This window comes from Aplidium turbinatum, chromosome 11, assembly GCF_918807975.1.
Source record: "Aplidium turbinatum chromosome 11, kaAplTurb1.1, whole genome shotgun sequence".
NCBI classification, from domain to species: domain Eukaryota; kingdom Metazoa; phylum Chordata; class Ascidiacea; order Aplousobranchia; family Polyclinidae; genus Aplidium; species Aplidium turbinatum.
In genome coordinates, this window is record NC_137482.1 from 10,505,781 (window position 1) to 10,531,079 (window position 25,299).

Consider the following 25,299-nt stretch of genomic DNA (forward strand, 5'->3'; position numbering starts at 1 on the left):
GAGATCAAGCTACGCCTACATCTCATCCACCTTTCGTAAAAGCGTTTGGTCTATCAGTGAAGTTTCTATAACTATAAGCTACATGTGGTCACTAAAACACTATTCAAGTTAAATGTGAGTCGTGAACTAAAAACAAAGAGTGCCAAAGTCGGTGATAAAGAACGTGTGATAACTGAGGTACAATAGGCCAACTGATTCATGCACATTTAACAATCATTCATTATTGGCGGCTAACGCTTTATTATAAAGGCTCTCATCTTGTATGCATTGATTACTATATCATGTATTCCAATTTAAAAAAAAACTTCAATACTAAACTAAAATGTTATTTTTGCAGCCAGGCTTGCTGGAAATGCTGCGACAGCACGCGAGTGCGTTAGTTTCACGCCATGCTTCAGACTATTGTAACGATTAGTGTTGCCCGTAACAATTCGTCAAACAGCAATTGATCGAACCACAAGGAAAATACAGTAGGTTCGATAAACGCTCGTTTCGGAAATTAGTAGTTCAAAGTCACTTTCAATAAATTGTCTTCGTAAGCTACAGGGTTGACAAACCCCCCAGACAGATCACGCAACGATATTAAGATGGCTGAATGTTTCAGTGAAGTTCAGCCAACAAAATCGCTGCGTTTGCGCAAAGAGTAGCAAGTCTCTTACAAGCACATGCAGGTAGAAAAGTAGAAAGGCATGCAAGGTAACAAGTATGAACATGTTTTTCTAATTATAAGGTCAATATATTGAAAACTAGACGTGCTGGAGTAACTTGTCTCAGGGATCTATGCATCTAACGAATTGGAATGGGCCCGATTAAAGCCTAAACAGACGACCCCACACCAAGTACATGAAGCAGTAACTGGTTGTTGGGAAATGTTCCATGCTTCCAAAAACAAACGAAAAAATGTTTTGGAACAAAATTGTCAAACTTCTTTGAGTTGTTTCATCTTTCCGGGGCCTATATTGGCCCAATTTGGTACCGGGTCTACATCCTTTACAATTTCTTGGAAAACTTTTTTCAAATTGAAGTGTGGCGTTCTCTTAATCTTTTTCTAGATTCACTAATGATGTAAATTACATGATAATAGTTCAGTGTAATAGTCATTTGTTCTGCTGGGTTAGTAGCATAACATCACAACGAGGAACTCTACTCCTATTAGCCTACTCACAGACTGCGCAAATTATGCTGGTACAAAACGAATTTATCATTGCCGAAAGATAAAAGCGGAAGCGTTAAGTCTACACTGCACTCTACAAACACACGACAACAGACGAAATGCTTTGATTTTTTTGCTACTAATTCAACATCTAATCAACAATGTAGGCAGATTCAAATTGCTGGAAACGTTTCTGATAAAGTTGGAAAATTATGAAAGCGATTCGCTTATTCTGAAAAATTTATTATTCGGTAAAAACTAAAATGCATTATTATTAAATCGTCTAATAATGCAGCAAAATGTCTTCAAACCTTACGTTATCATATCAGCGTGTAAACCGGTAATATGTTACGAGAGAGTCTTAAACCAGCGTTTCAACTTTGTCCAGGTATCTGTGAAAAAAGTGGGTTGACAAAAGTGTGAATAATGTTATTTAAAAGGCTGTTAGTAAATATGACGAACAATTAATCTACAGTTAAGAGTTATGACTCTACTTCTAGTCTAGACCATAAAATTATAGAAAATTTCAAGTGTCCTGAGTTATAAAATTACAGCAAGAAAGTATCAAACCCGACGACTCGGCAAGAGAAATGTAAAGTGACTAGATCCTTTATTATGATATGAGGAATGAGGACGCAAAAACTTAAACCGTTATGGCTGACTTCACATTTTTTCTTGAAGGGACTGCATCGCTGTGGTGATCGCCTTAGAGGAGAGCATGATACAAACACGTAGTGCAACTCATCTGAGATGATGGACTGTAATATTACTTGTGTATACTGCACCAGCTTCTATCTTATTTCACAGTGGCACAGTATTTACTTTCATGGCGCATTAACCCACCATTACCCTAGCCCGACAAAGCTGTAGCCCAATAAAGCGCTCTGTGTTATCCATCTAAGCTGACTGCGGTGGTAAGTGTTTGACCCACACAAAAAAATTCGAAAAACGACAACTTTGATAGCAGCATGAAACTCACGTTATAGATTACAAGTATTTCTATGTTAATTCTGTAAAAGTGTAAGTAGCCTGACATAAATCTAGTCCAGAGTATATCCGAAAGGTACCAAAATGCAGTTATTTTCTAGCAGAAAACATTTGATGACCACGCAATGTGAGATTCTCTAAATATAAACATTAATTTTAACTATCTTACTTTTTCAAAAAATAAGAAACAATTGATTGAAAAGGTTGTTTCAAATTCTCCACAATGTTACATGCCCGTTGCCCAACATGCATTCAATATTCTGCATGCCTTGCCTTTCATAGTTACATTACAGCACACCACTTTAAAAAAAACTACCAGCTATAAAAAAAATCCATGATAAAGCTCTATTGGGTCAATGCGTAGAGCAGCAGCTTTTCTTTGTCTTTCTTCTCTCAGAAGTGTGTATGCTCTCAGTGCTGACTCCCACGGGTAATTCTAAGAAAAACCTTTCTATTTTAAACAGAAGGTGCGACAAAAGAACTTATAACAGAAGTGAGAGGTCATAGGCTATACTGTGGTTTTTGTATAATTTTTAGGAAATATACTGAACGTTTAAAAGTTGAGATTAGATTACAGCCGAGCTAGAAAAAGCAAACACTTTTCCAAGCAGCAACCCAACGACACAGCAAAACAAGATCAAGGTTAATTAAACTCACTATAACCGAACAAACCGTGCAATCTACCAACTAAACACAGAAAAGTCAACACCAAACGTGTGGTTTTTCCATGATGCACGAACCTATTTCTTAAAATATTAAATATTCAACACTATCCTCGAAGTAGTCTTCTGAGCTTTGATCCGAGCTAAAACCTAAATTTGCAATTCCTGTTGTTAGCTGGTAATGATACAAACGTTTATGTTGCTTCAGCGGATTTCAGCTGTCACTAAAATGCTCGAAAACGTAGTTGTCCGTATAACTCGGCAATAGACAGCAGACACACCCAAGTCACATAACTTTAAAGCTGCTGTGGGGAAGCTTCAGAGGGTTCAAATGGAAAATGCTTTGCCACAATGCGATGATGAAGCCAAGCATCACAATAAAAAAGCTGAAAACTGTACGACTCGGTCTTCGGCGTTGCAAGAGCAAGTCGACGATAAAAATTGAATAATTTTTAACTTCGGCTTGAAACCGTGCAGACACACTAATGGTAAACCTACCTGATGCTTTGGTTGTTGGATTTGAAATTACACACTTCAAGCTGAAATAGCCCAGATGGTTGCAGATTTAGTAGAAAAAGTGTTCACATGGCCAAAAACAAAATGTATGCAAAAATTGTGAGAAAACAAGCAATTGGAAATACGTATGGATTAACTAAAGTGAAGACATATCAACTTTTCTATTTGCGTTCTTGTCACATGAAACGTTAACTTAAGATATATAGGCTACTTACTAAAAACAAGTGGTTGTACATAAAATAGGAATCAAGCAAAAACTGACATCCAATGCAACTAAAAATAACAAAAAAATGAACAAGTAGGCCTACCATGGAAATATAAATCAAGCAAATCTAGTCAATCTATGAAGTAAAATCACTAACCGTCAATTGTTTGAGGAACAGGGGTAATGTTGCTTTTAATTTCTTTAACTTCACGGTCTTCAACCTTCTCAGATTCTCCATTAATTTGAGAATTTTCGTTGACTGCTTTAGAAGAGTCAGACTCTGATACAAGAGGTTCATCAATGTTTGTTGGCGTTGATTTTCCGTCTACATCTGAAACGTTAACCGGCTGGGGAGGTAGTGCTTTGTTGATCGCTGGAGACTCATCATTCTCGACAGCTTTATCTTCGCTTTCATTGCCAGTTTCTTTAGAGTTTTGTTCCGCTATTTTAACGCTTGAAGACGATTCGGCCGGTTTTTCGTCCACAATTTCTTTCAAGGCAGGTGAATCTAATTCATTACATTTTTGAGCTTCTTTCTCAACCGTTGTGCATTCATTATTGTCTATCGCGTTGTCTAACAGCAACATTTCATCTACAATGCTGGTGATGGTGAGCTCAACATCATCTGGAGACGTCGCTGAAGAAGGGTCATCATTGTTCGCTTCTTCTTCGAGTACCGGTGCATCTTTATTGCATATTTCGGTTGCTACAATTTCATTGGAAGTCCCGTTGCAAAGAATCGACTCATCATTTTCGATTTGGTCTTTCGGAAGAGTGCTTTCTTCAATGTCTTTCGAAGACTTTAGATCAACTTCTGTATCATCTTTTACTGGAATTTCTTGGATTTTTATTACCTCTTGACTGGACAAATTGTTCTGAAGACTTGGATCATCTTTTGTTGGAGTTTCTTCAGTTTTTATTGCCTCCTCCTCTTGATTGGACACATTGTTCTGAAGACTTTCATCTTCACGATTATCATTTGATTCCGGAACCAAAACGGCATTGGTGTTGGAGGGTGGATGATCGGATGCAGCAAGAGCTCCAGGAGAAAATGACTTGTTTTCAGAGGTTGGTTTAGTGTCTTCCTTGGAGTCAAAAGGTGCGGTTTGAGTTGCATTGGAGTTATCGCCATTTTCCACCAGTGCAGGAAAACTTGATCTTTCCAATGACGTTTTCCTAAGTTAACATGCAGTAAGTGCGTCTAATGTTCGACAACCACGTTATACAATATACAATTCTGAAATGGATATCATACTTGATTGCTTTAACTCACGTATTGTTGAATCAGCCAGGTTTTCGAACTCAAGCTTTCGACAGTTACAACCAAACTGCTAGCTACTGTAAAAATGTTTCTACCAAGCAATAAAAAAACTAAATATTTATAAGTTGATTTGGTTTGAAAGGGATTGTTACAGTACTTTAAACATATTCCTATGACGATGACATGTGCAGATCACATTCACCAATTAGACATCAACTGTACGCTATAGCATACTTACGATTTAGCTGATGAACGGCTTGATTTTCTTGATAATGACTTTTGTGGAGAGCCAAGCTTTCGTAATTTGAAACCTTTCCGAATATCGCCCAACAGATTGTCAATGATATTTTCCTAAAAAAGAAACTTATAACTCTTAAAAGCAACATCAGTGTTTGCGATGATTGTATCAAGTCTCTAACGTCTTCGATTGAATGAAAAAGTACAAAATTTACAAACTTCTTGTGGGGCAGGCTCAAATTTTTTCTTTTTGCCTCCATTTTGTTTTTTTCTTTCTGCTTCCGCAGCTTCCCTCTTTCTTTTCTTCTCTTCCATAATCTCTCTTTCTTTATTTTCCTTCACTGCAGATTGAACCTGAAAAGGAAACATCAATGTTAAGCCTTGATTATCGAAGTAGTAACCACGCCATTTTGAAAACAAATACCTGTTCAGCAAACTTTGCAAAAGTAGAAATGCAATCTTCCATCTTAAACTTAGATACGTCTTCCACCAAATATTCTGCAAGCTCAACACGAAGGTTTTCTATTTCTTCTAATTCTTCATCAAACCAAGCGATTTTCGCCGCCGCGCTCTTGAGAAATGGCCCGAATTGTTCTTGAACATCTTGCGATGCTTTATCAACCTAAAACATAGTAAAATAGCAACAAAATGTAAACAGGAAAATGAAAATTACACTTTCAAGATGCAAAAATTGTTCTGCCCGCTTGTACCAACGTATCGTTGGAAAGAGGCAAATAAAATTCACCAGTTGCTCCACAAATGATGCTGCATTGTCTGGAATTAAAAATCAAATTATGCAACATGTCAAAGTTTGAAATGGCAATTGGCTACAGCTGTTTATTAATCCAACGTGTCAATTTCTGAACAAAAGAAACCACTGTACAAATACTTTGAGGTAACTTGATGATCTTTATGTACCTCTGTTAGATTGTTCGAAGTTTAGCTCACCTGGCTTTTCAGTTTGTTTATGACAGAAGTGAGGCGATTGACGTCAGTTTTCAGCTGATCCATGGAAACCGTTTTGCATTTGATGACAACTTCCAAATCTTTTGGAAGTTCCAACAGCTCAGGATGCTTTTTCTCTGCCTCCATGACGACGCAATGCAGTAATGTCATACGAGGTTTATTAGCCTTGGTCTCGGATAGCTAAAAACAGAAATGTTTTTTTCTTTCAAAATTGATTTTTAGAAAACTCGCATCACTCAATCACTCATTACATCCTCACTGCGAAAGAAAACAGCACAAAAAAGTAAAACTTGATTTAAGATTTCTACTGAATCTGAAATCGGATGACAACAAAACAAGTTGAAAATGTATCGATGAAACTGGTTTGCTACAAAAACATAGAGGGCATGTGAAAGATTTGTGAACTTTGAAGGGATATAGAAGCAATGCTTACAGAGTCGACACACTCGTATTTTCACACATTCAACAAACATGAACTGAAAGCTTTTAGCCCAGTTTACTCGTCACCGATACTACAAAATAGCACGAAATTAAGGTTATAAGCTACAGGATGCTGCTGACATATACCAAAACATCAGTTGATGGTATTTTGGCTCTACTTGTTTCGTTGGATGAAATTAATAGAGTATACGCTTGATGCATAGCCAAGTGGTGAGAGCCTAGGCATGAGGCTCGAAAGGTGCCTGTTCGATAGCCTACCGTTGAAAAGCATGTGGCTGTGCCTTTGGCAGAACACTTCATGGTATATCTCAAAGTGGACACGAAGATTGGCTTCCTTGCTTTCCCGTTCACTAAATCTAAACTTTGAATCAACGAGCCTAAGCCTGGATAGGACAAAAAATGTATTCTACAAACCTTCAACAAAGATGTAATTTTAAACGCGTGCGCATCACCAGAGTGCGCACCAAAGTTCATGTAGTTTCCAGTTTTCAAGATAAGAACCAAGAAGTTTTCTAATTTCTTGCAATTTCGGATATCTATTGATGAAAACGTTTGTTAATCAAGCGTGCTAACGGAACGCTTTACCAAGAAACTGACTCATTTTGAATGACAATATCTAGCAGTATTTGTCACGACAATGAACCGTCATGATTGAAAAGTAACTTTGTAAAATCAGATGAGGGAAAGACCTATTTTGCTTGTTTTACAACAAGTAACACATCTTCAGCAAACTTCAAAATACAAAGACGTCATTGTTACACAAAGTATATTATGTCCATAAGAGTAGCCATAAAATATCTTGCCCAAAAGAAGCAGTAGGCTACAAAAATAGCTTGAAACAGTAAAATGACAGATAAAATCTCGATAATGTCGCTGATTTCCTGCTTTGTTTAAAAGAAAGCAGACGATGGAAATCATTTTCAAATTAACTCAAATTGATTGCACTCTATGACTGTTCAGACTATTTCATAAAGTCAATGCTAGATTTCTTTGCACATTATACAAAGATCAAGCACAGCACAGGATAGCAACAAGCAAATGTACTCGAATTTTTAAAGACGTGGTAGCCAATGGCCGTGAAAAGTAAATTTCTACCAAAATTGATAAATTACATTTGGTTGCTTCAATCTTCTTAAAGTTTCGTGATTAATTTTGTTAAACTCTTTTCAATAATATTATCGCAGGAACAAAAAGTTATCAAACTAATACGTGCCTCGACAAGCTTGCTTCACATTCCGTACTGCCGGCATTAAATCACCCATGTCTTCTTCAAAGGAAGCTTTTGCTATTCCAGCCTCAATACGAAGCTTATAATGAGAAACTTCCGACAACAATAAAAAGTATCGATCAACGTTTGCCAGCGTGGATTTGTCTCCAGTGAAACTTCTGATCATTTCGATCTCTGTCTGCTCAGGTAGAAACTTCAGCATGTTTCGAAGCTTTTCCTCGGCTAAACGAAAAATGCAGGTCAGTAAACTAACAACACGATTGCAATGAAGTGGGAAAAGGTAGTGGCGATACAATTGATAAGGACAAGCTACCGTTTTTCAATAATGGTGGTCAAAAAATGTGAATAGATTATTCAAAAGAATTGTTGAATGTGATGTGACATAAATTTTTTTATCAATTCGAAAGCAACCAACAATTTTTGAACGAGAGTAATCTATATTGAGACTGCTGTTAAACTCAAATACACGTATTAAGTTTCTGGAAATTTCTTTTTAAAGATGATCAAAATGTGCTGACAGCAAATACATTTAATGAAGTATTGCAGCAAAACTTACACATTACGTCCGGGTCTCCGTTTCTTAAGCCCTTTATTATTTCTTCGTTAGGTTTCCTAAATTGACGTAAGAATATTCCAATATTCATTCCACGACGAGAATCGATCAAGGATACCTAAAAAAAAGTCATTTTTAAAGCATTAATCCGATTCAGATGGAAAGCATACCTCAGATGGAAAGCATACCTCAGATACCAGCATACCTCGGTAGGAGCGGCTTTCTTTGTTTCACTGGCGGCTTTCTTTTGAATGACTTTTTGAGCAAAAAGTTCCTGGATGGCATCGTAGTTGGGCTCACAGCCGCAATTACCACTTTCCAAAGACTCCCAAACGCTGTTTGATCTAAAAGCAACATGTTCGATTTTAAAGAAAACGAAAATACGACGAGCCTAACATACAGTAACTACAATAGCAATCGTAAATATTAGTAGTAGAGATTTTTCTGCTTTAAAGGGCGTATTCCAAGAAAATATAATACAGTAAAACAAGCCAATGAGTGTAAAATGCGTAAGCGCTAAACCTCTTGCTATTTCAGTTATTTAAATCTACTTCCAAGCCTTTATTGTGGAAACGCCGTATGTATCTCTCCCGCATTTGAAAGGATGTATTATAACCATGACAAGTTACGACATTTTTTGCTTGCTCAGACTGAAATATTTCATAATTTCTCAACGTTTGTCCAAGATCAAATATTAAAAAATGTCATGCACCAACATCATGTTGGAAATGATCTTTAAAGCGCAGGCGGATACAAAATCAGTGGTTAGCCACAAAATGTTATCATTTACATACTAAACCATATCATTCTCTGTGATTAACAACTTTTAAAGCTTATACAAGATTACAATACCTGAAGTGATGCTTTTCAAAAGCAAGCCTCAAAAGCTGCGCTAATGCCATCAAGGTAACCTGAAATAATCTTCATCATTGCTTTCAGCCATTACCTTGATTTTAAAGTTCCAGCTGGTATCTTCTGCCAATTGAATTTTCGAAGCTTGGCTGTTGGTTTCGGAACGGAAGCGGAACGTCTCACAGGTGGAGCAGAAGCTTGATAAGGATTTACGAATGTTGCAACGATCCCTCCTGGTGGGGGTGGAGGAGGCGGTGGTCCTCCTCCAACAGGAGGAGGTGGAGGAACTCCCCCCACTGGAGGAGGTGGTGGTGGTGGAGGAACTCCTCCTACTGGTGGTGGCGGCGGTGGAGGAGGAACACCACCTACTGGTGGGGGCGGAGGTGGAGGAGGCACACCACCTACAGGTGGGGGAGGTGGGATTCCACCTACAGGTGGAGGCGGAGGAGGTGGTGGAGGAGGAACACTGTTATTGACAGGAGGAGGAAGTTGCGGAGGAGGAGGAACAGAATTAAGAAGTGGAGGAGTTGGTGGAGACGGGGACGCGGCTGGAGGAGGAGATGAGACTCCGTCTGAAATGCTATTCACTACGTCATCAGTTTGAATACAAGAGTCGGTCATTGAAAGTTTGATAGCTAATGCGCTAGAATCACTATCTCGTGGTTTTAACAACTTTTTTCCTTCCTCTTCAGATTCAATTGCAACAGAACGCTGAACCATATTTTCCAAAACCTGCCAAATCACATCGGATATCTCGTCTTCTGGACTTAGCTGGAGAAGACATTGAAGAATCGTCAAGAACTGATTTGCTTGCGGACTATTGCAAACCTGCAAAGCAAGCAAAATTGCTTTCACAATTCTTGACAGATCGGAGTTCATAAATGGCTTTCAAGCATTTAATGAGTAAAAATAATAATAAGCAAAGCTTTTTCTTATACAGTGTAACTCATATCCCACCTAGACTAACTAATTTCAGGCACTGCGTTCAAGTATAGGCTACCACACAACCGACACCGCCACTGTGTTTAGCAGTAACAAAAACGTAGTACCGGTAGTGAGGTTCTAAACAGCAAACATCTATATTATCGTGTTCAAATGCCTACCAATCTCTCACAGATATGAATTATGGATCGAAACTTTGGTTAATTAATTATGAAGCTCTCTATCCAGGATGCGCCTAATAAGTAATTACAGTAGCGGTATTGCTGGTAGCTTACTGCGGCTGGATTCAACCCAAACTGGCAGTCAACTTTTCTCACAAAGACGTTCCTATATTTTGTGCATACAACTCGCCTCGCTAAGCCATTTTGTCAAAACTAAACCTTCAACAAAAAGTGCGAAAATCGCTGTTTGAGATACGTTTTCGCAAAGCAATCATTCTCGTGAACAAGGTGCTCAAAAATCGTGCAAGCCAATGGCAAAGAAAGGAACACTGCGCACCAAAACTTGATTAAAACGGCTCATAGGCTACTTTTTACACTGTTACAGTAGGCACAAAACGAGAAATCTAAGGAAGAAAATGTTACCAATCTACACCAATCTACATTGATCGGTAAGCCATTATAATTGGTTGCTAGGCAAAAGTCGCTTCTCAAAGATCAGTGACAACCCGAGGGCCCAATGCTGTTTATCAACTGTGTGAAATCATCTGATCCCCACATAAGCTGCAATGCTTTCCAAATTGAATTAAATAGCCAGACTGCAATTTACGTCACTTTTCCATCACATGACACTATCATTTTTTTTTTTTTTCACGGCTGGTAGTTTATACAACCACTGGTTGCACATGAGCATAAACTACTGGACGTTTCTGGATTTATTTCTGGACATTGCTGAATTTAAAAACGAATCAGCATGTCCCGTATTTGTGTATGAGCTTGAATGAGTGCATTGAATGTGTTTCTGACGCTGCAACACTTTGTCTTCACACTCTGTATGAAATTTAGACGAATGTTAGTGATGGTGCTACAATCTTACTTGTACTGTAGACTGTAGTGTGTACTTTCGTCGACTCTGTGGTGTTCTACAAAGTTAAATGCTTGTTCCAACGAAAAATCAAGAAAACGTGTAGTACATAGTACTTATTCAAATATAACAGGATTCTATTTGAATATACGGCACTAATGATGCTCTACAGTAGTAGAGCGAAATGCATATGCCATAAATAGGGCTCTGCTGATTCTTCAAAAATTTTTAATAAGAAATACTGAACTGATACTTGAATGATGGAGAATCACTGGCCTGCTGCTTCGTTGTCAGGAGATCCCCTATCCTTAATGGAACTCAATAACTACAAAGTACTTTAATTTTACCCACTTTGAGTGCGAAAGCATGGCGTCGTGAACGCAGAAAAATTCGCTTCAAAAATTGGTCGAGTTTTGATACCAAAGATATCGTTACAAAAGGCGGGCAGCTTTGAGTGAGATGAGTTTTCAAATGTAAAATTTGGCAGTGTTTTTGAATACAAATTGCGTGGTTTTTTAGATGTTTAATGTAACTATGGTTAGGTTTGCACTCTTCTAATCAAAGTATTCGATCGCCTGCTGGATACTGAAGTCATCTAATTAAAGATTCTAAATTTCACTGAAAGCATTATTGATAGGCCTACCTTGTTAAATATTGCCAAAAAGACATCTTTGTGATTGTTGATGTCGACTCCTTCCATTCCAGTATAAAGAAAGACTTCTTCGTCATCTTCCAACTTCTTTTCATCAAAAACTTCGATCTGAATCAGAAGATCTTCATATTCGGAGTGACTGAAACGCAAATATTTGTTTTTTCCAAAGAACGAAGAAGATGCAATACAGTGCTCACCGGAAGACACTCAATGTAAGATACAGTACGCATTAACAGTTGGTAATCGTTGTAATTTAAATCACTGAATGTAGCTGATTTGACATAATTTATTGATTGGCAGAACAAATTCGGTAGCTGAGGGGCCACAAGAGCCATCTCATTATTATTTTGCGTAAAATTATCTCAACGATGAAACGCCACGTATAGGCTACTGTCACCAATTGCCTGGGTGCAGACAGAAGAACACCACCGTTGTGAGCATTTGCTAAAGTTTGCTTGAGCGTAAACAGAATCGGGCACAGTTACATGGACACCAACAAGCCAGTGAGCTCGTCAAATCAAGGAGTAATTTCAGCGTTTTTCAACGCTGTCACATTGTTTACAAAGCAATAATTAGAATTGTGCAAAGCGCAGCTGCACAGACTTTCTTACAAGTGTTGCAATATTTTTAATGCAGAACGTGACTTTAAAATTGTGCGGCAGCGATGCAGTGAGCGTAGTATCATAGCGAAGTGCGCATTCTATTGAGATAATTTAGGGTAGCCCATTAAACTTTTTTCATGCATGAAACAATCAATATTTGAATAAAAAAAAACACTTGCCTTAACAACACTGAGCGGGTACAAAAAAATCTAAAAGATTTTCGATCAATTTCACCACTTATTGTATATGGTATTTTCGAATCTAACCGCGTCTAACGTACTACAAAGTACAAATGTAGAGGCTAGTTTAGATAAGCAAAACAACAGGTCTAAAAAACACGAAAAAAACATTGAAAATGTACAATAAGACAACACTGTAAGTATTAGAAATTAAAACGGTCTAAATTTTCATAAAAAAAGAAAGGCATTACTTCTCATTTATGGATTATGTTCGTATCATAAGATTGGCTGAAATATGACAGATTGAAATGACAAATCGATATAAGAAATTGAGCCTGTCAAGTATCTGCATATCGTAGTTTCAAATTCAGCAGTGCAAATCAGGAGTTTTAGTGATCGTTTCATATTGATTAAATCTTGAATTGATCTCATAGGTTTTATTAAATAGACTGAATTTATGGGTCGATTCGAATAGGAGAGGTCGCGAGCCTGACTTAAGCAAACCAGTTGCTTGCCGTACTTGAGTCATAAATATTGTATTCGCAACTTACATTTTAAGAAAATGCATACATAGCAGAACCACTCGCTGCAGGAGCTCAAGCGGCGCCCAAATATTTGTTAAAGCGTAAAAAACATAAGCAAATATAGCAGGTCGATCGTTCGGTTCTATTACGACCTAATTGGTTTAGTTGACGTAATTTAACAAGAGTGCACAAACTATGTTAAAACTTCTGTGGGGGAAAAAACGTCAGCCAAAATCTGGGTTGCTGTTTACAGTCAACCTCTTTCAATTATGAAACTGCTGGAGCTTGAAGTAGCCGCCAGACTAAAATGCAAAATTATATGGCTAAGTAGGTGTTAGTACAGCATATAATATGAACTGCGGCTCAGTGCTAACATTCCGATTTACAAACTTGTTAATGTCAACATTGCTTGTCAATTAGCCTTCTAAAATTTCTATGCACAGTTGTTTTTCTAGGTCCGCTACTGACAACGTCTCATACTTATAAATTCAATGATGAGGGCACAGCGCGGCGTCGGAAAAGTTTTCGAATTTGCTTTGTTTTAAATGTTTTTAGCGTAGTGCCAGTAATGTCATGCAACCCAATCACTTTGTTATTAGTCATATGTATTTATAATTACTTTAATTAGTTCATGGGCAAGACCTGAATACATGACCTGCTGGTGATGCAGCTAGATAATGGGTAAAGCCCACTAGTAATCTACATGAGAAAAGAGAGAAAATAAAAAAAAAAGTTTGCTGCAGCCGGGAGATTGAATTAATGACGTACATTTGAAAGTTACACGTTACTGTCACGGCTTGTCAACACAAGAAAAGCATTCACAAATCTGTAACAGCAAGTGCACCGGATTCGTAAATTGATTCCTCAATGTAATGCAGTCCTGCAATAGGTCTACTGTGAAAATAGTCATAAATTACACATTTGTCGTTTCAAAACTACGCATCGATAGTCAGAAAGTAGTTACATTGCGAGTTGCAGCTCGATTACCTAATGTTTCCTTTCTGTTCATCGCAAACAAAGCTGCAATATACGATCAATTGACCGTTAAAAGTGCTGAGATAAGGTGTAACACAGAAAATATAGGCTATTATACGTCACACTGCTTCAAAATAAAAAAAATAATAATAAAGCGATTAATATGCTCTAGTTTCAATCTATCTGGTGATCATCAAAAATTTCCATCTTCTCTGCAGATAAAAAGCAGAAGCTTTTTCTGTCTAGTGAAATTTATCTTTTTGACATTGATTCAACATAACTATTCAGATGTCTGCATGAAAGCAGAGAAAATTTTGCTGCTTGGGATGCGATAAACAACAAACCAGGTTAGTGTCACTGGAGCTTGTTTTCAGGAAGATGAATTGTAGTGTCACATTCCAGCTTGGAAAACTAACCTTCCCAGACAATACAGCTATGGAAAAATGGAAACTTTCTCCACCTGGAATCTACTGTTAAAAGTTCCGGTAGTGGCCAGTGGGGTAGCTGACTGTAGCTGGTAATAAATGAAGCTAAAGGCCTTCTGTGCATTTAAATGAAGCTTTAGTATATGAAAAAGAGTTTGACTTTATGCGTCATTTGCAAATTGTTTTATTCTTCTTGCAATAGCACAACAGCTAGTTTTGTTTTAGTACCGTACAGTTTGTTTAAATTCGTTTATGCAATTCGAGCAAACAGAAACACTTATTTTGTTTTTATATCTTGAGGCATTGCATCAATGAAAATGAGAGCAACGTTTTAGTTGAAAACTTATCCATTCTGTGTAGTGCGCTAGTTTGAGCATGGTTGCGACAACTAGATGCAGGTCGGTTCTTATGATAAAAGAAAAAGCTTGAACTGAAATCTTCAAAACACAAAAACACCTATGCGTGATACAATGAAACTACCCATTAAAATACATTAAGAATGCTCACGGATCAAACACAGATGCACACCAGATATACAGTAGCCTACATTACTGTATAGCTTAGATATGATGACAGCACATGCAAAGATTGCGTCGCATCTCAATGTTGAGACGTTCCGTAAAAAAATCAAAAAGATTTTGCAAAGCTGTTTAAACAGTGTAATGTTTAAACAAATAGGTTATTTTGCATTTTCGCGAAACAAAGCACGCAAGCAACAAAAAGCAATTTTTTCACAAAGAAAAATGACTGTACAGTAATTCATTTCAAACCAATGAATTACAGTCGGAATAAAAACCTATAATAACAGCCACGACATCATCAGACAACCTGACATTAGGCGAACGGACCAGCTGATTAATCCCAAGGGCCATTATTATGCCGCATTATTGAACGTGTACCAAAATAACGAAATAACTGTTCACCACTTCGATCCACTCCCCGTTCCACCATGTTTTCACTGATACAACCTGTTGTTTTCAACCCCAATCCACACGCATGCATTTTGTCGCCACACCCTTGTATTGTTAGCTTCTGAATCAATGAAATAATCTTATTCCAAACTCTCAATAAACACCTACTGTAACCAGTAAACCGCAGCTTTTACAGAATGATATATATGAATTGCCAATTTAAAAGTAAAAACTTGGGATACTAGCGTATATAACATTGGCGTAGCATCTCGCGGTAAGTCAACTGTGTGAATGAAAGCGTTCCATGAAATTTAGTAACTTGCAGCAAATATAAAAATATTAAGCAAACTTTGACGAGATGAATCAGGGCAAAAATTGAATGAATAAAAAATAAAATCGATGAAATCAGTCATAAAACCAAGTGGGTGATGTTAAAGCTGACGGAGATAAAAGTCTTATCAAAATTTACTTTCAAACATGCGTATTCTTAAACCAGTAAGCAGCATAAAGTTGACAAGCATGACTGAAGCAGTATCAGGTATACAATGCAAAACCATTCTTATTTGCTTGCAACTTACAAATCGTTAATAAGTGTGAGGGTCCTGTTAAGAAATAAATGCATGGTTTGTTTACACTCAACATCACATTCCTCCCAATTGGCGGCGGCGTTGATTTGGAAGAACGTCTATCTCTAACAAGAATTCTTAATTGCATAGCCATACCACATGGCGGTTTTTCTAGATACTGCGATTTTTTTATGCTATTGCTATTTACATTTACTAACCTTTACTGTTCTCTTTATTTTTAAATTCTTCAAATATCATATGTTATATAAGAACAATTGAGCGTTTAAATTTAAACCCATTTCAGTTCAAAGTAAAATTGCTCTCGTGCAGTTAGCTCATTATACAAAGCAAGATATGGCCTGTCTAAATCACCATAAGTGCTTGAGCAATTATCTCAGGACCCAGGTATAGGATTTGTTTGTTTTGTTTGTTTTGTTTTTCATATATTTATCCTGCATTGCGGGAAAGCGGACTTGAGCGCTATGCATCGGTGTACGCCTTCCGACGTACACCTGACCCACGCTGCAGCCGACGGCAATGTCTATTTCCGGTTGTCTACTCTACTTATGACTTAACTTTGATACTACCCAATACTCGAAATCGATCACTGGGTATAGAGGCAATTATCGTAAAGTTTCTTGCCCAGAGAAGCAACAGCAAGTGCGGGTGGCTGGAGTCGAACATGCAGGCTCTCGACTGCGAGCCCAACGCGCTAACCACTCGGCCACTGCTGCCGATGATTTAACAGTGTACGGTACGGCAGTATTTCAAATACTGTTTGCCTGTCATCCGAATTAAATTGTCTGATTGCTGTAAAAGAAACTTATTTCAGAGGGGTTTAAAATTTTTATGAAGCTCAATCGTGCTTACGCAAACCACAATATAGATCGGCTTATATTCAGCGTGCAAGTTTATCAATATTAGTACTGTAGCTGATTGGCAATATATTAGCATCACTCAGAGTTGTCATAGGGTAGATTTGAAAGAGTTATAAGATCGCCTTTAAATTGTTACGGTTTTTACAAAAGGTAAAAACCCAATCAGCAGTTTCTCAAGTCATCCTGAAAAGTGCTGAGATGTAAGTACTGTAGTTGTCGGCATGCGAAGTATCAAGCCAGCAAAATTTCAGTATTTTAACAAAAAGAAACGTCAATTTTATTAGCTGCTGCACATCTCAAAAGTTAACACGGCTCAAATAGAAAATGAGGCAAATGCAAAACAATTTTCAAACACTCGAAGTCAATATTTTGCAGAAGATGAATGTTATAACCTGTCAGTGATGATTCAGCAATTTATGACGTCATATGATGGTCATATTATTTTTGTTTGGATGCGAAACGTACATAAAACAAAAACGTACAGTGTGCATCCAATGAGAGAGTGAGAAAGACGGTAGCCCTGAAGGCGTAAGAGGTCGTCGAGTCTGCACTCTGTCATTGGTCATAGTCTTAGAAAACTTGAATGACATTAAAAAAGATTGAAAATGTCGAGCACAAAACAAAGCAAAGATAGACAGATTTTTTGAAACTGCTAAAAAAGAGGAAAACGGAGAAAGAATACCCAAGTCCTAATAGCGAAGAAGTGGACTTGGAAATCTATTGTTTTGTTTCTTATCATTTACAAGTTAGAAATGTTTTCTTTCCAAAACTACTCTCCAGTCTAAAACAAATATGTTGTCGTTCATGCGTGTGTGACAAGAAAGATATTGAATTGTGAAAACTTCAATATGGGTTTCGTGAAACCATAAAGTTTTTGTTGATGCTACAACTTTCACAGCTGTAACACTTTTTGAAACTCAAAACAATTTTTCATTTGTGCCATGTTTGTCTGCTACATTTTTCATTAATAGTTTAAATGGAAGTTAGAGTATTTGCAAAACCACGTACAAAGTACAGTAGCTAGTAAGTTCAACATAGAAAAACACACAAACAACAGTCGCAAAACTACAAGATCCGCAATAAAAAGTACATCTAAATTAATCACAATATCTATTTCAACAAAGTAACTTACCGAAGAGTAGATAATAAATCCAGCAACTGCAAACCTAAAAACATACGTAGAGTATTAAAGGACATTTTTATTAACAATAATAGGTCACATCAGATCTGATATGAGCCACAGGTCACATTGGTTGTACTTAACCATTACATTAGTATCAAGACCAGAAAGGTCGGGCCATTTTATGACCGAAAACAAAGGTTAGTTTATCACTAGACGTCATCTGCGTGGCCAAATGAAGTGGAAGATTTCCCGGCTCTCGGGATATGCGCTTAAACAACGCATTTCAGGACTGCTCTCCATTCAGCGGCACCTAATGGATAGAACAATACCCTGGCAACAACATTTCAACAATCGAAAAGTTCACTCTGCCAATGTTGGTAACCGGCCTTGCGCCAAAAGCCTCTACAATGCAAAACTACCAGAAATAACCTATCAGAGGCTTTTTCAGTCCAAGGATAACGAGTTACAACCAACCAAGCTCCAAAAAGAGCGTATAGGTTTGACGGTGATACAGAGGAATGCGGCTATATTTTATAATAATAATAATAATAATCATGCTTTTATTTGCGCCCATTGCGATAACATACAGTAAACTGCGATCACAGATGCGATACAACAGACGACAGGAAGCAGCAAAGTGACATATAGTCTTCGAGTCAGCTGCTCCCTTTATTTTGGCTTGCCTTTAAGTGTCATTCGCCGAGACACAGCCGTGTGCTCTGGAGCGGTGTCGAACCCACGTCCTTTCGAACGTCGCGCAGACGTTCTCACCACTCGGCTACGCAGCCAGCGTAGCCGAGTGGTGAGAACGTTTTGGAAAAAGCCGCTTGCTTGAAGGTGACATAAGGACTTGCTTCCTTATGCCTTCCCACTCAAAACAGGAGCCTATTGTAGTAAGTCTCAGACAGTAAATCAACGGTCTTTTAGAGTAATTTAACGTAAGCAGACGTTGAATCAATGTAAAACTAAAAAACAATTGATTTACTGCCTTGTGTGTGTCTCTTGAACTTCATGTCCTTTGTGATAAAACGGAAATGAAAATTCAAGAAAAGCCAGTTACTCAAACATAGCCTACTGCGAACTACTGTGGTTCATAAATCAAGTCACGAGAAAAACTTTTCAAAGCAAAATCTTGTGCTTATCAACATTTACCAATAAATTCGTTTCTCATCTGAACACGTTCATGCAAGTGTTCGGTGGAAAGTATTGCGGCGTTGACAAAGGAGAGCAGGGCAGTTTGGTATGGAATGTTTTCTGTTGCACGAAGCTCGTTGATGATGACACTGAACCGGTAACGCTGAGATCTGGCTTGCTAAAAAGTAAAATACTGAATCTTTAAACATTGTATGAACTGTTGAAATCGTAGTTATGAGCCAGAATGATAGTTCACTAGCTGTTTAAATTAAAAACATGACACGTTCATCTGGTAAAAAAAAAGCTGGACCATCCCTTGGTATTGCAAGTGACAATACGAATTTTGTCGTCAGACACGACTAACTTCTTTAGGAAACTAGATCAGGTCATGATACGCAGCCCTAGACCAAAAAATCCGTCATTTTTCTGTGTGGAGTATAGCACAAATCCTTGCTGTTGTAAACAATTAAAGATGGGAAATTCTATTTATAAATACAGACCCAGTCAGCAAAGGTACCTTGTTTCAACGCCTAGCAACGACACGTACATGTAAAAAAGGCGATGCGAATAAAGATAACTTTTGTTGGCTAGACAGGGTCACAGAATTACACATAATAGAAATGATTCTTAGAAACATGTTAGTCAAATAATTCCCTAATCCAACGTCGGACGCGATCTAATTTTGTGATGCATCTACCACTAAATGTTCAGTTTGTTTGCGTTGCAGATTGTCACAACAGTTTTGCCGGAGGGTTTGACTCAGTTGATGATACTTTCGTCCAACCGTGGACGTCGCTGTAATCGAAATTCGCAGTCCAACAACTGTTTCCTGAAACTGCAATTCGTCATGCACAGCTAAATTCGCTGAATTGTAGCCTTGTCAGTTCACACTAGCAAGATCGTAGCGTCAAAATTACATTGCGCAATGGAAAATCTTAATTACAAAATCAGGGAACACCAAATTGATTTCGTTTGAAGATGGATTCGTTCCCGCGCTCTGTAATGGTTGTTGGTTTCAGCAAACACAACCTGCCTTTTTTACGTCTGCCGGCGTTGAACAAATGTGCGGATTTTGCTTGCTGGGAAGTTTGTGATATTGATAAAACGGGTCGACCAATGAGGCACATCCATTCGCAAACACAAGATTCTCATTTATTGTTGTTCAAATAACTATAATGTAATTCTTTTTTGTATCAGGATGGGAGTGGAAACTTCTCTCAAATAACAAATATTGGGTATACAGGTTATCAATAGAGGGAGTAACTTTTATAGCAAAGAATGATGGAGGCAAGTAACAAACAACAGCCATTTTTATGCTTGATAACACAAGGAGACGTTAAATTGTTATAAAAAAGTAGAACTTTGTTAGCAGGAGAATTTCAAATCCAAAGTTTGAACGCTTAAGACTACTGCACTTCACTTATTCTAATTCACACATACTTCTTACCACACACTGCATACAATAAACCTTTTAAAAAAAGACACAATCCCCAAGTATCAAATTTCGTTTCTCACGACTGCCATTGAAAGTAGTTGGTAGTTTGTTCGATCAATAACTTTTAACTACAATTTTCGTTCTGTAACAGACTATATAATACGAACAAAAGGTTTATGTTATGACAATGGGAATGGCGTACGGTATATCATGCGTTATATGCCGTGTTAAAATAAAAGCATGTGCAAAAGGCAAAATTTTCTTATTAAAAGTCTTTCTATGTAAACAGCGTGCTTCGCTACAACATTGCTCAACCTAACCTTTGGTCGTTTATGTGACATTTGTTATTAATATTTTAGTAATGTCAGCAGCATTCAGCCTCATCATTAAATAAATACACATATGGCCTACATTCTTCAAATGTGCCCTAAATCAATCTCGGCGTTGTTTGTGATTACTAATTGGATTCAGCGTTTATCGATCTGGTAATGATGATAAGAAACTGGCGCAAGATTTGTATATTTGCACGGATGACTCATTGTGTGTTTGGAAAAATGGAATCCAGTGGCTTCACGAGAAAGAGCACAACTTTTGGTTTTCCTTTGGTAAAGATAATATCACGCTTATACAGAATTTAATCTACAAATTTGTTCTGGAAAATTCCTTAATTTGGAATATCGATAACAGTTTTATTTTTTGACGGTATGCCAATTCTTCTTCACCGTGCTGGTGATACGTAAACTCCCAGTGAGCTCTAAAAATTTTTCATACACTGCTAAGGTTTTGTTGAGAGGTTTGACATGACCATAATAATGAATTTGGTTTTCATTAACCACAAAAATGATATCAAAAGCCGAGTGTGCTACTTGCGCACAAAAGCAGTGCATTCCAAATTTTTAAAGTAGGCTGAGCCACCCAAACCGAGATACACTATTACAGTTTGCTACAAGTTTAAAAACTTGTAAAATGTGTGCAGAGCTTCGACCTAATGAAAATCAAGAAAGTAAGTTTGTGCATAGCTGGGCGTAAGCAGACAGCAATTTACCGGCAACCAATTGTGCATATAAACGTGCAATAAAAGCTTTTTCAATAGATTAGATATAGGCCTGGACATCGTTCTATTATAAATCTCGCTAACTTTTTTTAGCCTATCCAGCGGGTCACTAACTAGTGGACGTAAGGTCGCTTCGTATTGTCCCTGTCTGAACAGAACTTGAGCAATTTATATGCATCTACATCAAGCCTACATCTTATTTCACACTTGTGTGATTCTTGTTTTCAAAAAGAAAATAAATCGATCAGTTGAGTGATTATTCATACATTGGATTATTATTGGAGTTTGTCAAATTTCAAAAAAAGCCGAAAAGGAAATCCATTAAAATGTGTCTATCAAAACTGGATTTCATTGTCATTTATGACAAAGTATCTTTGAGAGGGTGCATTTCGGTTCCTCTTCTTATAAAAATAAATAAAAGAAATCAAGCAACACATAAAAGTAGAGAAAGATCACCAAAAAGACAGCACTACTTTTCTGAAACTCTCCTCCTGTCCAAATACGTCACAACCGTTACAGCATTGCGGTAAGTATGCTTGTAAATGCTACAAATTTCCTTGAAAGAAACAACTCTTGCATACTCCACAGAACTGCAGTAGAAACCGTTCAACAGTGGTGAAACCAAAGTCCAAAACTTATTCTGTATGCACCGTGCAGCTTGTAGGCTGTAGCCATCTGAGTACATTCTGCATTTCTATAACATGATAAAAGCCACAATCATAACATTTTACCTTGTAATGCTCTAAAGCATCTATTGCTCTTAGCTTGCCATCGGATGAGTAGATACACATCGCTGCAAGAAGCTCTATGACTTGCTTCTTTACCATAACGTTTTCGCTGCCAAGTGCTGCAGAAAAATAAATATAACCTTTCAATTTTAGTGAAACCCAAAAAACAATCTGAATGTATAATAAGGCACAGCTGTCTTGTGAGCGCGGTTAAAGCTGTGTCATTGGAAAAGATCTTGTAGATTAAACACCGAATTGTTTCACTTAAACCTATGCACATTCAGTTTATTTTGACAAGTGATATCTTTAGCTTACGATCTGACGTACTAGTTTGCGTCGAACCAGATAGATCAATAGAAAACTGAAACGCATAGCCTAGTTTTAAATGAGACAAACTCGTTGAGACAAAAATAACAAACTCTCACTTTTTGACAGTAATCGCATGTAATCCTCTCGAGAAATGACATAATCAAGTCCAACTCGGGAATTCATCACCGACTTCACACACCTGCAAATTTTATTGTAATACCATTTTGTGTTTGTAGTGATAAAAATTTGTGTGTTTTCATCGCTATGATGTGTCTAACATGCCGCATAGTATGCATACGTCACTCGCAGGGTTTACAATGCCGATAGCACAGCGGTATAAATTTGTAACTAAATTTATGAGTACAGTTTGCCTTTGTTTGAGCCACGACTGCCAAAAAAAGTAAGTAGCCTAGTACATGAGTGATGTTGATTTGATGTTATGACTTTAAGCCTCGTGCCAATTTTGAAGGTCAATGATATTTATCCTCAGGCAGTAAAATCCGTCGTTTTTACATTGATTACATTTACATCTACGACGTAGAACTAATGTAAAAATGACCGGTTTTGCTGTCTGGGTCACCAGCACCGTTTCTTCCCATGCGTTGCAACCATCACAGTCACAAGAGAACGATGAAAATTTCACAATTACACAAAATAGGTATGGCAGCATCTTCTACCTCAACCAGCAAAAAAAATTGTGAAAAAGCTATTTATTGGTTAGTTAGGACATTACTTTACAAAATCACCTACCAAATTTCACTCATTTTACTTGATAGATTTCATAATAATCATTCAACAAAAACACATGCCGTATCATGGCTGGACGTATTTATTTGCATATAATATAGTAAGTAACCAGACGGCAGAGTCGGGTAACGATCGGTTATTGTTAAAAGTCCGCACACTTTTAGGCTATCACTAAGAAATGGATTTTCCGTGATCATGCACCAGACGCAACATTATGCTATATTTTTGTCACCAGAAAAGTCATCAAACGTGATGCCTACAATTGCAATATGTAATGCACGAAAATGACTTATGAACAAAACTGGTAACACTCTTACGCAAGACTTGACATTTACAACAGCTCCACATAAAATAGCAGATGATTTGTATTAAATTAGGTAATCCAATAATCAATTTATTCAAACAGCTTCATAATGATGTTCTAGGCTAAGTCGGTACTATCAGAGAAAATGGCAGAAGCATAAAAGGTAATTCTGTAAACATTTCCTATTCTCACCCCACGCAGTGAAGCAGTTCCATTGAAGTGACAATGGAGATTTTTGATCCGTGAGCCGCGCTATCCGCAAGTCGTTCGAGGGTTGCAAAAAGAACGGCCAGGCCATCTTGTTCCAAAAAGCCCTTCATAATGAGATAGATTAGTTATGAATATACAAACAAAACCGACAGTAGGACTACTACACCTAAGTCAAAAATAACCCCCCATTATGTACACGATAGAAAACAAACTTAATTCTCTCAACGCAAAGAATAATTCTGCATGACATGATTTACCAGCATCCATTCTTCAGTGCAGGTTTGAAGTTTTTTCTTGAAACCGGAAAAATTTTGCACTGACGGAAAATGTAAAAGTTTGATGCATAGTTCTGGTCCTGCGCTCTCAAGGTTGGAAAGAGTTTCTTCTATACTGTCTTTTTCTTTCTGTTGTGCTTTCTCAGCCACCTTACTCCAACGCGATTTCAACATCTGAAATAACAAAAAAAAAAAACAGTGAAAAACTTTAGCCAAAACAAAACAAAAAGTCAAAAGTAAGTACACATAGTTCAAATTTAGAATTTTCTAGCGATATCACCAAAATTGTCCAATCTACAGACGTTGAATCAACGTAAAAAACGCCAGGTTTGCTCTCTGGGTTAGTGGTACTGTCAACCAGGGCTACTTTGAACACTTTTTTCACTTATTTGCTTTTATTTTCACGCATTTTTATGCTAGGAAGCTCAGATTCAGCCAAAATTGGGGCTGTATGTAAACGCTCAAGGAGGTGTAAGCAATTTTTAAACAAGTAAAAATTTGGGGCTTTTCCCGCCAAATTTGTGGGTGTTCAAAGTTAGGGTTGGGGTATTCTATCTTTGAACACTCACTTATTATGCATATTTTAGGCCCTAATTGAGCAGTTTGTTCAATCTTATATGTCACGTAGCAATACTTTGAACAAGTTTTGCCATTTGAAAAAGTTTCATGATGAAATAACTTCTAAAAAAGTCAATAACAAGCCCCCTACGCCCCCCCCAGCAAAATTTCTCCAGGACGAGTCTCGTAATATTGATGAATATTATACTGCCCTGGATCATGAAGCAAAACTGCACGTAATGTAATCATGAAGCAATAATTGCTACTTTTCTTGCAAGGTTAAATAAATCACGGAGTAAATAGTATTAAATTTAATCACGTGAAAAAGCAGTTGTATACAGCGATCACAACACTGAAATGACAACAAACACAACAGTTCATGCCATGTGCATGAGAAACATGGCGCAAACGAACAACCTCATTACAGCCACATGTTAGGGCTACTTTGAACATCGCTAAATCACAGTGGTGTAGTCCAAAGAAAATGTTCGGGCTACTTTGAACACTGTTCAAAGTTAGGCAACCTAAACTAAAACAGTGATGCGATCCAGAACTTTCGTAATTACAAGCGATATGCTCAACACAAATCCAGTTTTCAATTATCCTCGACATGCTAATGAAATTGAAACCTTTTTCTAAAAAAAATGGATCAAAAGCTCTTTTACTTTCCAAGATCGGCATAAA

At 37.5% G+C, this 25,299-nt stretch overlaps 1 protein-coding gene across 6 annotated transcripts in view; it reads right to left on the minus strand.

Annotated features, from left to right (window-relative positions):
* Nucleotides 1–25,299, minus strand: part of LOC145779236 (inverted formin-2-like) — a 32,211-nt gene that overhangs the window by 1,220 nt on the left and 5,692 nt on the right. Inside the window, exons 2-20 of one of the 6 annotated variants that reach the window (XM_082590776.1) lie at nucleotides 24,040–24,231; nucleotides 23,765–23,886; nucleotides 22,638–22,720; nucleotides 22,216–22,331; nucleotides 19,014–19,173; nucleotides 17,871–17,904; nucleotides 15,873–15,896; nucleotides 11,670–11,817; nucleotides 9,156–9,889; nucleotides 8,415–8,553; nucleotides 8,213–8,327; nucleotides 7,642–7,878; nucleotides 6,843–6,964; nucleotides 5,970–6,167; nucleotides 5,446–5,643; nucleotides 5,241–5,375; nucleotides 5,023–5,135; nucleotides 3,681–4,699; nucleotides 1,470–1,545 (exon numbers count right to left, since the gene is read on the minus strand). In XM_082590776.1, the coding sequence (XP_082446902.1) occupies nucleotides 1,502–1,545; nucleotides 3,681–4,699; nucleotides 5,023–5,135; nucleotides 5,241–5,375; nucleotides 5,446–5,643; nucleotides 5,970–6,167; nucleotides 6,843–6,964; nucleotides 7,642–7,878; nucleotides 8,213–8,327; nucleotides 8,415–8,553; nucleotides 9,156–9,889; nucleotides 11,670–11,817; nucleotides 15,873–15,896; nucleotides 17,871–17,904; nucleotides 19,014–19,173; nucleotides 22,216–22,331; nucleotides 22,638–22,720; nucleotides 23,765–23,886; nucleotides 24,040–24,231 (3,933 nt within the window). In that variant the 3' untranslated portion in view covers nucleotides 1,470–1,501. Of the gene's footprint in view, nucleotides 1–1,469; nucleotides 1,546–2,456; nucleotides 2,577–2,880; nucleotides 2,953–3,300; nucleotides 3,342–3,680; nucleotides 4,700–5,022; nucleotides 5,136–5,240; nucleotides 5,376–5,445; nucleotides 5,644–5,969; nucleotides 6,168–6,842; nucleotides 6,965–7,641; nucleotides 7,879–8,212; nucleotides 8,328–8,414; nucleotides 8,554–9,155; nucleotides 9,890–11,669; nucleotides 11,818–15,872; nucleotides 15,897–17,870; nucleotides 17,905–19,013; nucleotides 19,174–22,215; nucleotides 22,332–22,637; nucleotides 22,721–23,764; nucleotides 23,887–24,039; nucleotides 24,232–25,299 lie in introns of all 6 variants that reach the window. The other 5 variants (XM_082590774.1, XM_082590777.1, XM_082590775.1 and 2 more) reach the window with 5 other exon arrangements.